The 14859-nt window shown below is 47.9% G+C and overlaps 1 protein-coding gene across 6 annotated transcripts in view; it reads right to left on the bottom strand.

Annotated features, from left to right (window-relative positions):
• The window catches only part of pcdh7b (protocadherin 7b), a 118021-nt gene extending 104780 nt beyond the window's left edge, over window positions 1–13241 (bottom strand). For 5 of the 6 annotated variants that reach the window (XM_030430125.1, XM_030430127.1, XM_030430130.1 and 2 more), the window contains exon 1: window positions 9001–13240. In XM_030430125.1, coding sequence (XP_030285985.1) covers window positions 9001–12075 — 3075 coding nt within the window. In that variant the 5' untranslated portion in view covers window positions 12076–13240. Of the gene's footprint in view, window positions 1–9000 lie in introns of all 6 variants that reach the window. The other variant, XM_030430126.1, reaches the window with a different exon arrangement.
• Between the last annotated feature and the right edge of the window lie 1618 nt (window positions 13242–14859).

The following is a 14859-nucleotide window of genomic DNA, read 5'->3' as shown; positions in this document are numbered from 1 at the left end:
AGGCCTGTGGGAATGTACAGTATATGAGGACCAGTGTCAGACCGCATTCAGTTAATTCAGGCTGAGTGATGTAGAGCTCTGCTGCGGAACAAAATCTCATCGTAACGAGATTCTTTGAGGGATTAAAATCTGCCACCGCTGTATCATCAGGGAAGATACGATCACTACCCAGACGGATCCCTCCGATATCAATAGGGGTGACTGTTTTTCTCAATTAACAGAATAATTGTTTGGTCTGCAAACCGTAAATACAATTTAAAAAATGCTCAAAATGCCCAGAGTGGCGTCATTGCGTATTTCATCAAACCGGCAGTCCAAAACCCCACGGGCTTCGTTTATTTTCACAAATGACAAAAAAAGACAGTAAAGCTTGACATTTGAGAAGCCTGCATCAGCATACGTCTGATATTTTTTGCTTCTAAAATGATTGAAACAATTAGTAGATTGTCAAAACCGTAGCAACTTATTTGTATTTTGATCAAATGAAGGCTCTAATGACAGATTGTTGCAGTTAATTGATTTATCCTGTGAAAAGAAGTGGATAATTTACCAGAGCCGAAAGTTTGTGTCCAATATGAGTCCAACATATTATATGTATGTAACAAAATATCTATATTTAAGGAGCTGTAACCAGCTAATCTTCTGCGTTTCTGCTTTCATCTGCAGTATATCCAAAATAGTTCGACGGACGTGTGGATAATTTTGCTAACTGTTGCAGCTCTTATTGATTCATCTCACCAAATGTAGTGAAACTGCCCATTATAATTCCACCAGAGAGAGCCTAAAAAAATGCATATTCAGTCTGCTATCATATACGACAGAAAAAAAACACAAAATCTTTACATTTGAGCGGCTGGAACAAGCAAATCTCTGGCCAAAACTTGATAAATGACTGAAACCATTACTTTCTCATCAATGAACTAACGGAAATATTGAGGGGATCATTAAGATTCTCGCAGCTTTGAAAAAAAGACGTGGCCGCGTCTCAACTTACAGGCCGCTTCCTTTCACAACGTCTCTGTTCTCTGTGTGACAGGGAGTCATTAGCTTAAGTCGTAGATGTAAGACGCACAAAAGAAACTCAACATCTGATACGCTGCTAAGCAGAAAGTCGGCGTACGGCCGATGCACATCTGTCATCATCTGCCTCATCTGTAACCTTTCCCCTCATTCCAATTTAATCCTACATCACTGTATGCAGCCTGACGAAAGAGCGGGCCAAAGAAAGTGCGCACCGAGAAAGAGGCAAATTGAAAAATTAGCATTTAGAAAAAAGAAAAAAAAGCTCTGGCCGGACTTCATATTTCAGCTGATTTGATGGCTGCTACCTGGCGAGGCTGCTCGTAAACTCCAGCTGCCCCGTGACCTTCATTCTCCGGCATGCAGGCAGGCTCCTCCAGCCCCTGACAAGAGTTATCGGGCCCGGCTAATAGGCTGCTCTCTGCCAGGTGAGGCCTCATCGATACGTGGGGGCCTCTCTTTGCTAATGAATCTGGCTTCTTTTGCACACATTCAGAGCTGCATGTAGGGTTGAAAACACGCGTTATTAGTCACGGCGGCGTCCAGTAAAATAGCTCCGCTGGGGGCAGAGGGGCTCCCAACGCCTTGCTCGAGGGCACTCCCTGGCTACTGAGAGCCATCATCTGCCCAGACTGCTCCAGCTCGCTGTGGGTTTTCTTTTTTTTGAAACAGTTGAAGATGAAGCACCCGCTCCAGCCTTTTCAGGCTCCGTCTGCCTCCGTGCGCATGTGTGTAGAGAGTGTATGTAATAACCAGACACACATACAAATATAATGAACTGCATTCCTTTGGTAAACACAGCAGCGGCAGCGGCACACAAACACACACACGCAGAGGATATTGAAACCCTCTCAGGCATGTCGCCGCGCGTGTGCCTGGCGTGCGGGATGATGGAGAGGCTGAACTGTGGAGGCCCCCGTTTGCTCTCGTCTCCAGCCCTCAAAGGATAACACACACACACACACACACAGACACACAGACATACATTCCTACTGTATACCCATGCCCTTACACGTACACATCCACCACACTGTGTGTACCCGCTGAGTACACATGCACAAACTTTCGCACAGGTCCCCCCAGGCTTTGATGGATGGTCGATGAGCGCTCTACCTCCTGTTTCATACACATATAATCTCATTTGGGGGGCCACATGGTGGGAGCCGCACCAGAGCAGGGCTAATAGAAGCAGTCAAGCTGTCCTATCCCTCCACTTCCCAAGTCAAGTCAAGTTGCATCCATTACATTCCTCTGCTTAGCAAAATATGCATGAACACAAGCCCGTTAATAAACAAGCAATCGGACAAAGAAAAAGCAAAGCTTTTCGGCTGCATTATTTATCCCTCACAATTCTTAATGTGTCTCCGAGATCTCTCCGCAGGTTAATATTCTAGGAGTCTCTTAATACAAAAGAAGGCAGGTCAAAGGCACAAAAGGGGGAAGGAAGGATATGGAGAGAGGGAGAGGGAGAAAGATTTTAAAAAATCAACGTGGAGCTGACCCCGGGCTAGAGGTCATACCTCTTAAATATGCGTCAATTACCCTCTTGAACTTGATAACACACAAACACCCAACCGAGCATTTCGCCTCGCATATTTCCTCCGTCAGTCTGGGACAGAACGTGCCACTTAACGTGCCTTTCCCTCCACCCGTCATCTCCGCTTAACAAACAAGTTCTCGTCGCACTGAGGAGCCTTATAGTCGGCTGCCGGCGCAAAAGGTGGCACTTAGAGGTGAATTATGGATCAACATGTCCGCCTTTCACGGCTCTTATTCTCATTTTCGCGAAGGCCACGCGTGAAAACGCAGCTGACGCCGGACGGGGTTTAAATCGTGGAGGGGGGGGGGTTGGGGGAACGGACCCTGCTGGCAGTTCCCTTGACACTTTGGACCTGTGTGAGCAAGCTGACAGCCGGCGATTCGTCTGATTCATCGCAATGTTGCGTTGGGCTGCGAGGGGGAGAGGGAGGCACTGAAACCTACACTCACGAAAACTTTGCTCATGAGGGAGTGAGGCGAGGGGGGGGGGGGTAAGAAGCACAAAGCGCCTTCTTGCCACCTGTTCGAACGAGCATCGACAGAACAAGCGGCCCGTGACCTTTCCCGCAAAACAACTACAAAAAAAAGAACATCATTACGCGACTAACTCTGGCAGACATTTTTTTTTTTTAGCAATTTTGATGAGGTACAGTGTCAGAGTAAACAAAACACCATTGTTTTGCCTATTAGTCTCACAAACAGCAAGCCTTTACGTCTGATCCGTGTTGTGATCCTGCTCGTCGACAGAGAACTATTCCCCGGGGTTGTTCAGCAGCAGAGCTAAGTGATGTTCTCATTTAGTTGGTTCGAGCTCCTACAAGAGGACAGCTAGAGAGGGAAAAAAACAACAAGGCTAGCATAGCATATCATAGACCTTGGGAGCCTTGTAAAAGTCAATTTACTGTACAAACTCCTCCTAACAATTGCCGTGTAAAAAACAAGTGTGCGGCGCTGCAAGCGCGCGGTGATTGATAGTGCCACAGGAAAGGCAAATCTGCAGAAATGAATCGGCTTTATCCTGGCGAGCCTCGTCTAATGCGATCGCTGCCGAGTATGAAATGAAATTCCATTTTCGATGACATCAAATTGAAAGGAGCGGCGAGAAGAAGGTGGCATCTCCGACACTGCCACTTACAATCAGCGGCGTGGAGAGCAATCAAGGTTGCATGTGGCTCGCGTTGCTTGTCTGTTTGATCCCTCGCTCCTCCCCACGTCAGCCCTCTTGTCTCTGTGTTTTGGCGGCCAGTGCTGATACATGTGATCATGAGTATTTCACGATCAGGAGGGAGAGGAGGCAGCACGGGTCGATTAGAGAGGAGAGGGGGAGGGAGAAGACGGAGAAAGAGAAAAATGACATATACTATCCATGCTTTTCCCCTGTAGGAAAAGAAAGCAATAAATGCCTCGGTATTAACATACTATAGCAGCAGCCAGCTGTGGCAATCCCTCCCTGACTTCCTCTCTCAGTCCGCACCGCTCCTGCCTGCGTATCAGGTAAGTCTAATCCTAAAATTAGTAATTGCCTTAGAGCGAGCGCATTCAAATCACCAAACCAAATTATAGCAGAAAACGCTGCCCGCTGCAATTTCACGAGCATTACTGTGCACTCTTACTCCTTCCATTTTCCCTTTTTTTTTTTCGGAGGCACAAACAACAAAAAAGCCCGAGCAGCCCATAGATTGAATTAAGCCGTAATAGATCCAAAACAATTTCTGATAAAATTAGCCACAGTCTGTGCTACGCAGCACCACACAAAGGACACTAATAATGCGGCAATAAACAAACCAGCTCATTGCACATAATCTCATTTCGTACTAAACACAAGATTTCCACATTGGGGATTTTTTCTCCCTCACCTTTTTTCCTCACCTCTAACACCCCGTACTGAATTACCGTGAGGTTGCTATAAATCCTGTTTTTCGTATTTTGATCTTGCGATTATCACCTGATTGCTTACATGACTCTGCAGGGAAGTTCTAACCTGGATACAGATTTGATGATAGCGAAGGAAAGTTTGACTGTTTTCTTTAACAGCTACTTTCACTAACTTTTCTAAACCCTTAATCATGACCCCTCAACCCCAACCTAACCTGAAAACCCTAGCTCTGACTCCTGACTGCAAACATAACCCCAAAACCCAAACCCCAGGCCAAACCCTACACCTAAACACTTACCATTTTCTAAACCCTTAACCCCTGACCGTAACCCAAAAAAACCTGAACCCTGCTCCCTTAACCCCAACCCTTACCAAAAACATACCCCTAAATCCTGAACTCCTAATCCTGACCTGTAGCTGCTTTCTCTGGCTTTCCCAAAACCCTACGCTGGCCTCTATCAGCCTCCACAGAGGGTGGAGGAACGGCCAAACATGTTAAAGCTCCTTGTGCAACCTCTTATCAGGTAATTACCTTATTGAGCTCAATGAGGGACTTACTGCCACGGCGAGATAAAAATCACGCGAGAAGCCATCGGGGGAGTTTGGTTCCTGCAAAACACTAATGGCGATGACTGCCGGAGGGGGGAAAAAAAAAAAAAAAACACAAAAGGTTCGGACAATTGTAGCGTGATGGCTCAAATCTATGATTAGCCCCTGACATGGGTCACTAGGGGTTTTATGTTTCAAACAGGTCACTTGTGGCTTCTCGTTGGTGTTTAGGCAGCTACATTTTGTAGGTTAAAACAAATTAGGCCCGAGGCAAAGTACCACATTTCCATATTGGTTTCCTGTTCTGCCTGGAGCCTGAAGGGCGGCCTACGTTTTGGCTACAAACACCACTCAGGTGACCCCTATTTGAATGGTGATATTGTTTGTCCTGGCTGAGGATTCGCCCTATGCAAATCAGACGCTGCACACCTGCATCCAGCTCGTCCCAGAGAGGCCGCAGCCACGGGGAGGCAGAGGAGGAACAGCTGGCTGGAGATCAGGAGGTGAACACCGGGGTTCTGGGTTAAGGGCAGTGTCCAGTTATGCTCGCTGCATCAGCCCTGAGGCAGGATAACCTGGTATAAGTGTGCGGACCGGGGCTTTTTTCTTTTTTTTTTTTCCTGCCCTGAGGGGCTACACTGGGAGAGCACAGAATACAAGCTGCTGTGGCTCAGCGCTGATTAAAAGTGATCCACCTGGGCACGAGCGAGCGCTTTGAAGTGCAATGATAAAACAAAAGCTGATGGCTTGTGCTAATTCGACGGCTAAGTGATTTCATTCCTCACTACATTACGGTTGGACAGCATTATTTTCTGGCACTGGAGAGGACAGTGAGCCACTGCCAAAAGTAATAAAGTTAAGTGTTCTGTTAAGTGCACGCGCTGCTCATCAGCCTTCGGACGTAAGGACTGGACGCAGGTGTGCGAGGAGCGGATAGAAGAAAGGATAATGTAAGAAGCAAAATAAGAGGAAATATGAATAAGCTGCAGTCGAAAGGTGTTTCGGGAGAGGAAATGTCAGGTCTGTCGCCCCTCCTGTTCAAGCCCTCGACAGCTGCCGGGTGACACGCTGGCTTCTCTCTCACACTTAGCTCGGCTTAATGACTGTTTAAATGTCTGATGGGCTAAACAGAAAAAAAGGTTCGCCTCGCCGATAAACCCCCGCAGTTGCCTGGTTACCTGCCCAAGCAGGTTGCCTGTGCAGTTATTGTAAGACTAGATAGGTGATGACAGAGAAAGACGGAACCCGATACCTCAGAGATTACAGTCAATGGTCAGCTCTATTCTCTCCGTCCCTCCCTCCCTCCCTCCCTCCCTCCCAAAGTCCCTTGTGAAACAGTAGGGGCCATTCTCTGTGCCGCTAACAGGGCCGTCTTTCTTGTGCCCGTCTCTATCTCCTCCCACAGACGGACAAAAAAAGAGAGGGAGTGGTGAGAGAGATGGGTTTGTGGGCGAGGGTGTGTGTGTTCATGTTGTGTGTGGGAAAGAAACTCATAATTAAAGACACCGCCTCGTCATCACTTATCATAAATCACCATCTGGGGCTAAATGTGACACATATTCAAACGTGAATCGTCACATGAATAAATCTCGGGGACGTAAAATATGTTCCCAGACGAATATAGAATGTAATAAAAAAACATAGTGTCAGTGGCTGCTCTGTGATGTAACTGCCACTAATCCAGATCACGCATAAATTTCTTCCCTGAACCGAGGCGCACAAGTGTCCTTGAGTGCTTTATTATGTCTTTATCTGTAGTGGCACTTACGTGAAAATCGAATATTTTTAGAAGCAGCATCCCTTAAAAATCAAGAGCATGACCGCTTCACTACTTAATCTAATATAGAGGCGGCTGTTTTAATGCCATAATTGGAGCACATGAACACACACACCTTCTCTTCAATTAGCTCTCTTGTGCAGCCATTAAATTACACCCTATTCACCCCAACAGAATTTATCAACAGTATTTACTGAGCCCCTGGGATATAAAAAGGCGATTTTAATACCTGCTTGCTATTGTATATTAAGCACCAAGCTGGTCTCACCACACAATAAACACGGATGATATTGCCCAGTAGACCACTGAACACTTTCTTCACTGTTCTATTACAGCTGAGCGTCACAAGAAAATGCTCATCGCGAGTGCATTACTGTTTGGTCTCAGACGCTGTATTGTAACAAACGCACACTTCATAAAAGTTCCCGCGGCATTAATGCAGAGAGTAAATAAATAATTATATAAGTGGAGCGTAGTGACACACAATACATGCTGCTGCCGCAGCAGCAAATAGAGTGCCCTTTTAATTATGCAGGAGACATCCAAAAGCAACAGCACTCCTCACACTCTGGGAAGCCGCTCAGTGAATACACCATATTAGAAGCTGTTAGAGACAGAGTAGGGGAAGAGAAGGGATAGAAGTAAAAGGGGAGTGAAATGATTTGAGAGGAGAAGCGGCAAGAGAGAGGGGGTTGAGGGATGTAGAGAGATGAGAGTGGAGATTTAAAAAGAAACCACTGCAAGGGATAAAAAAAAAAAAAGGCAAGGCGAGGGGAGCACCATTGTAAAGGGTATGATGTGGCAGCGGCTGAGAGAGAATAAGGAATAAAGAGGGAGAGGAGGCAGCACGGGTGGGTGCAGAGGACGCAAGGATACACTACACTGGGCCAAAGGAGAGTTGGGGGGAGGACGGGACAGTGTGTATGGAATATAAAGGAAAAGAAAGAGGAAAACAAAAAAAGAAACAATCCAGCTGTGTTCTGAGAGAAAGCAGCACTTCTGAATTCTAAAAAAGAGTTGTGCTGACACCAAGTAAAAGAAAGATCAATAATTCATTAGACTGCCACAGAAAACACATAAAACAGGAGCATTCTTTTTTTTTCCTTGCAAGAACGCAAATCAGCCGACTTCATTATGTATTAACCGCGTGTCTTGCCGCTGATGCACGTTAAGAGTGCGACGACAGCCAAAAAAAACTATAAAGCCCGAGCTGATAAAAGCACATATTTCCTGGAATTTGAATATCACATCATGCCACCTCCACTCGTCTTCTAGCACTGCGAATGGAAGAAAGGAGTTACTCAGAGCGGGAGAACAAAAAAAAAAGGAAGGAAAAAAGGAAGAAATGCACAAACAGAAGGGAGGTGAGACTAGCTGGAGGGTGGATGAGAAGTGAAGGGGAAGGAAAATAAAAAGGCAGGTAGAAAATGGCAGACATTTATATACGAGGTGAAAAGATAAGGGAGTAAAAGAAACACAGGCACAATATGGGAGGTGGTATATAAATGTCCAATTTCATTGCTGGGTCAATGAAGCGATGCAGACCCTTAAGTCCAGAAGAATGTTAATACGACCTCCTGGCCAGATGTTCCTACTTAAAAACCAGACTGTAAAACTGACTCACAAAACCAAACAAAGCCATGTTTGTGCTGCATTCACCCTTCAATCTACCTTTCTCTCTTATCCTCTTTTGTTTTTTTGTTTTTTTTTTTCCCTCCCTTTCACAAGAAGACAAGGGGGCCTTGTCACAGCCAGAGGGCAGGGCAGGGCTCGACATGGCTAAGGGGAATTTGACCGGCCCCTGCCTTCGCTCCCCTCTGGGATAAAATAACTGCAAAACCAAACCCTTATGTGAGCTGTCTGCAGCACTCCCGACACATATTTGCCGAGGTTAGTAGTCGTGACACCCCTGGCAGGAAAGGCAGACTCAACACGCGGCATGATGAAAGCCAAAAAAGTTGGCCCCGTTTGGTCGAGTGGTAACAAAACCTCTTCGTGCGCTCATCTAAATCTTTCTCTTCCCTTTCAATATTACATGCGAATGGCACTCCAAACCAAAAACAGATCAATACCGCTAACTTGACACACATTAGCACCATAAAGGCAACAAGACTACTGAGACTAGCCCTGTCAGAAAGCATTATGGTGGAGAGAACACTAACAGGAAGAAACAGAGGACATTTAAGAGTGGTGGAAGGGGGAAAAAAAAAAAAAAGCACATGGAGATGTGTCTTCTTACCTGTTTGTTGTACTTGTTGATAGTTTGACTGCTGTATTCAGAGCAGTGGTCAGATCCAAGGGAAATGTTATCTCCGGTGCCAACAAAGGTGTTGGCAGGGGGCAGGTCCTGAACTGCCTGGTGCTTTTTACCAGCTGTTGGCGACTGCGGGTGAAGCTGGACAGTGGGGAGTGGTGAACTGGACTTGTAGTGCCGGGCCAGATCTGGGCTCCCCGGCCCTCCGTTGACTGAGCGGTAGCGGCCCATGCCAGGACTGTCTGACAGCTTCTCGTTGACGCCGTCGTAGCGCTGCCCATTGGGTTTGGAGGCCTCTACAGTGACAATGCTGCTATAGAGTGGCTGTTTGGACTTCTGTTTCTTCTTATCCTTCTTGGGCTTCTTGGACTTATCATGCTGCTGCGGTGTGAAGAAGTCCTCGTGGTCCTTCTTGCCGGCCTCATAGCCATTCTTGTTCTTGGGGCGGCAGTAACGGGCCATGACGACAACTAGGATGATAAGGATGACGGTCATGATGCCCGAAACGACCCCAATTACGATGCTTAGCCGCTGTTTGCTTAGATCATAGTTTGGGTCACCGGCAATGTTGGTGTTGAGAGACGTGCTCAGGCTCTTAGCCACCTGGGCGTCCACAACCGTGGAGTTGGAAAGAGTCTCGTTAACGTACACATGGACCAGTGTGGTGGTGCTCTGTGAAGGCTGCCCACTGTCGTTCACCTGGACCACAAGTCTGTGGAGGCCGTAGTGCTTCTGCTCCAACTTCCCCACCAGAGAAATGACCCCCGTGCCCCCATCAATCTCAAACAGCTTGAAGGGGTTCCCCCCAATGATGCTGTAGTTCAGGTCTGCGTTGATCCCAGTGTCGGTGTCAGTGGCGATGACTGTTCTCACCACTGTTCTGACGTTACTGGAGGGAGGGAGAAGGGTGTAGGAGCTGTTTATTGGGAAAGTGACCGTTGGCGCGTTGTCATTTTCATCCATGACGAAGAGTGAAACTGTGGCCGTGGCGGATCTGGGAGGGTCACCCCCGTCCACGGCCTTGACGCGGAACGTGTATGTAGTTTTCTGCTCTCGGTCGAAGGAGAGGGTGGAGAAAATAGTCCCAGTGTCATTCTCGATTGAAAAGATCTCCTCCTCTTCCTCAATAAAAAGACTCATCTCTGCGTTTTGGCCTTTATCTGCATCAATGACTGTAACCATGCCGACTGGGCTGTTTGGCTCAAGGTTCTCCTTGACATAGAAGGTAAACACGTCCTGCATGAACTTTGGCTCGTTGTCATTCTTATCGGCCACGAGGACGACCACTGTTGCAGAGCCCTGAAGGGTGTTTATGCCCTTATCTTTGGCTATCACTTTGAATTCATAGCGCTCAGTTTGCTCTCTATCCAGAATGGTGTTTACTCTGATGTCTCCACTGTCTGCATCGATAGAGAAAATCCCATTTACCGATGAGTCCAGGGAATAGGCTATTTCGGCATTCTTCCCACTATCTGCGTCAATGGCTGCCACTGTTGTCACCCTCTCGCCAGGGGCATTGTTTTCTGGAAACGACACCTCTACAACATTCTGGCTGAAGACAGGAGGGTTGTCGTTAGTGTCGCCCACTTTGACGATAAGAGAGTTATTGCTCGCCAGACTGGGGCTTCCAGAGTCCACAGCCACTATGACCACATTGTATTCCTGTGTGGCCTCATAGTCCAGCGGTGCAGACGTGTGGAGGAAGTATTTCTTTTTATTCTGCTCACCCTCCATCTCACTGGCTGGTTTCAGCTGAAAGGGCACGTCGCCTACCACTGTGCACGTCACGATGCCGTTTTCCCCCTGGTCGCGGTCTGACACCTGAACCAGGGCGATGGGTGTGTCCACCACCACGTCCTCAGCCACGTTCGCTATCCCATCTTTTAAGAAAATGCGTCCAATTTTCCTGATCTCAATAGCAGGAACGTTGTCATTCTCATCCTTGATGTTCAACACAACCGTGGCCTTGTCCATTTTTGGCGGCTGGCCTCGGTCACGGGCCATTACCGTGAACCTCAGTTGGCTCACTTCTTCACGGTCAATGCGGTGCAACACACTCAGCCACCCTGTGCTCTCATCCAACCTCAGCAGCCTCCTTACTGACTCTGTGGCTGCCCCGAACACATACTCTATTTGACCATTAACCCCCACGTCTGCGTCCGTCGCTTTGAGCTGCAGTATGGGGGAACCGGGGGAGCTGTTTTCAGGTAGGTCAGCCTCATACACGCTCTTCTCGAACCGGGGGTTGTTGTCATTCACGTCAGTGATCATCACCCTCAGAATGGCCTGGGAGGAGCGAGGGGGATCTCCTCCATCCCTCACGCGCAGTGTGAGCTCATAGGAGTCTCTCTGTTCCCTATCAAGGGCCCCTTTAATGATGAGCTGAGGCTGCTTCTCTCCATCAGTGGTGTCAGCAACTTGCAGTTCAAAGACGCTGCTCCTGCTCGCGCCTTCATCAAACCTCCTCTTCCCCGAGTACGAATCCCCAGAAGAGCCCAGGCGCCTTGAGTTCTCCCCATTGTCCTGGATAAGCTCGTATCGCTCTATTCCATTCCTGCCAAAATCTCTGTCTGTGGCTGTGGGCAGCAGATAAAGGGTTCCAATGGGTCTGTTCTCCTCCACAGACAGTGTCAGGACGGGGGACGGGAAGGACGGGGTGTTATCGTTTATGTCTAGTATGATGACTTTTCCCTCAAAGAGGTCGACCCAGCTCTGAGCCGGTCCTATCACTGACACCTCAAAATCTATAAAACACTCATTTTCATCAAATATCATTTGGCACTGCTGTAGTTTTTCCCGGTCTATGCGCCTCTCGTTGGTGGTGAGCTCACCTGTTATGTTGTCTATTTTGAAAAAATCGGAGCCCGACTCTAGCGTGAATGTCACCTCGCCGGACCCGGCAACGATGCCCAGGTCGCCGGCCACGTTCCCTACCCTGACATCGGCGGGTCCCTCCTCGGCCAAACGGTACCGGAGCACTTGCTTGGCAGCGGGCTGATGCACAAGCTGCAGGATGAGCACGCAATAGTACAAATAGTCCACTGCACCAGTAGTCCTCATTGTTCCCACCTGGAAGGAAAAAAAATGTCCACTTAAGACTTGAAGAAAGATGTTCCCAAAAAAAAATGAAGGAGAAAAAAAAAAGGATTTAATCACTGCGGGAGAGTCCGAGCGCGGAGAGGAAATCTCGTTTTCATTAAGAGCGAAGCCCTCTGTTGCGGGATGCGTGAGACTTCATCCTCCGGACGACTTCCTACATCGCTCCTGCTGCAGTGAAAAAAGCAGCAAGTGCACGGGGCTCTTTCTCTGTTTTTTTTTTTTTCCCCCGCGTCCTGTGAGCTCTGGATGTTAGTTGCTCTTTCCTCGATTAAGCATAAAAGACCGAAAAAACAACACACACCAGACAGGGGTGCTTCCGTGCGCTCCGGGCGGTGCCACAAAAAAATACTCGGATTTACATGCGCGTAAAAAGCCAAATGAAATGTCCGGGCATCACAGCAGTCAGAAAGTCAATTCGGTCCATATCCCGCCGTTATTATTATTATTATTATTTTTTTTTTCTTTTTTTACTCACAGAATCTCCTTCTTGGGTGAGGCTGCAATATCTCCCTTTCTGTCCGGACGACGTTATGTCCACATATGTCAAGAGGGAGCGTTTAAATGCCCGCGCAGTTTCCAAAACTCAGTGTCGGCTGCGCGGAGCCAGCCCCCACCACCCCTCCACAAACCCGGCGATCTCGAGGATGTGGAGACGAAGCAGATTACCTGTCCGGCCGCCTTACTCCGCTCTCTTCCCTCCAAGTCACTTGCAAGCCTTGCGCACAAGACCGTGTGTAGTTCTCTCCTCTCTCTTTCTCGCTCTTCTCCCCCTTGTTTTCCCGGCGAGCCAACTCCAGGGTGCACAAACCTGCTGTCTTGTTAGAGCGAGAAAAAAGAAAGAGGAAAAAAAAAAAAGATCAAGCATGGAAGGAATGACAAAAAAAAAATAAGACGTATATCCGACGCTGTTGTTGTTGTTTTTTTTTTCTTTTTCTTTAAGGTTGGTTGAGTTCCCCCCCTCAGTGTGTCCGGCACGGTTCAGCCTTGTTCCCTCACCTGCAGACGCGCCGCATGTGTTGGCAGCCCCTATCTGCAGCACTGTGAGAGGGATTCACAAATGATATTGCAGTCTCTCTCTCTCTCTCCTCCTCCTCCTCCTCTCCCCTCCTTCTCTCGCTCTCTCCCTCTCCCTCACTACTACCACCACCACCACCACCACCTCCCTTATGGTTTCCTCTTCTTCCCCAAGCAGCGCACGTAAACAGGGTCGGACTTGGTCTTGATCGCCGGGGTCCAGGCGCCGGCAGACAATATTTGACACACAAAAAAAAAACAAAAAAAAAAACAAAAAACAGAGCGGGACAGAGGAGGGCTGTAATATTGTAGGGGTTTATTAATTTGTAATTTTTTTGTATCGGTGTTTTCTCGAGACGAGTGTCGGCACTTTGTCAGCACAGTTCGGGTGTTATGTTCCTGTGAGCGATGAGGCGAGATATCCGAGTTATATATATATATATATATATATATATATATATATATATATATATATATATATATATATATATATATATATATATATATATATATATATATATATATATATATATACACACACACACAAAAAAGCATCACTCATTAATCATCCTGTACGTTGTACTGTGATTCATACATGAACGTTGTGACGATGTTGTCCCCTGTGGTGCGCGGACGTTTGCGCAAAAGACGCCAAGAAGAACGCAAATCCAGAGCTTAACTTTTTACGCACTGTCGGGAGCTTGTGTGGGGGGTACACAAGTTGTCCGTCTTTTTTGACGTGATTGTGAAACAAGCTCCGGATCTGGCTCCGCACATACCGCCTGCATGCAGGACGAGGCGAGGCGGTATGTGCGGGACGGGACCAGGGCTGGCTGTGTGCGCAGTGCTGTGGTTTTCTCCCTGTGGTTAATAATATGAATGCGTGTGGTCGCTCTCCGGCGCAGCGGGGCTCGGTGTCTTTTTCGCCTCACTCGTGTGTGTGTGTGTGTGTGTGTGTGTGTGTGTGTGTGTGCGTGCGCGCGCGCGCGCCGCTCGAGTCCACTCAGCATCCAGGAATCTGAGCCCGACGGTATGAAATCATTTGCGTAAAGAGGAATATAAAAGACAGATATTCCTCTCCTCCCCCGCGCCCCCCCTTCTCTCTCAGACGGGTTTCTCGGCTCGGCCACTGCGCAAACACTACTCCCCCAGTGCGCGGGATTAGTGTGTGTGTGTGTGCGTGTGTGTGTGTGCGCGCGTTTGTCTGTGCTCTGCCCGCAGATGACATCCACTTGTACGAGGATCTGTAGATTCTTGTGATGCTGACGGTCAGAATCATGCGTAAATCCCCCCCTCCCCCAAAAAATCCGCACTTTGCACGGTGTGTAAAAAGTGCACGTTTTCAGTGCCGCACGAATGCGCATTTTGAAAAAAATAAAAAAATAAAAAAAGAAAGAAAGTCTGGATTTTGTGAGGGTGCCCTCCTCTTTTTTTTTTTAATACAGGGACAGTGCGCCGCTGTGTCTGAAATTATACAGTGAACGAGTGTAATGACTGAGTGAAGGAGTGAGGGGCAGAGCGGGATAGCAGGAGAGGAGGGAGGGAGGAGAAGGAGGTAGAGAGGGAGGGAGGGTGGGGGAAAGAGGCAGCCAGTCTCAGCAGCTGCTTCTCTCTCAGACGGCTGTCTGAATTCCAGCAGTGGGCTCTATCCTTGCTTACTAACGCCCTCTATCGTCGATTTAAAACCAAGCCCTGCTCATGGAGGAGCAGAAGCAGATGAAGAGGAGGATG

Source organism: Sparus aurata, chromosome 10, assembly GCF_900880675.1.
Source record: "Sparus aurata chromosome 10, fSpaAur1.1, whole genome shotgun sequence".
NCBI classification, from domain to species: Eukaryota; Metazoa; Chordata; class Actinopteri; order Spariformes; family Sparidae; genus Sparus; species Sparus aurata.
Note: the sequence above shows the minus strand (reverse complement) of the source record. Positions and strands in the feature narration are given on the sequence as shown.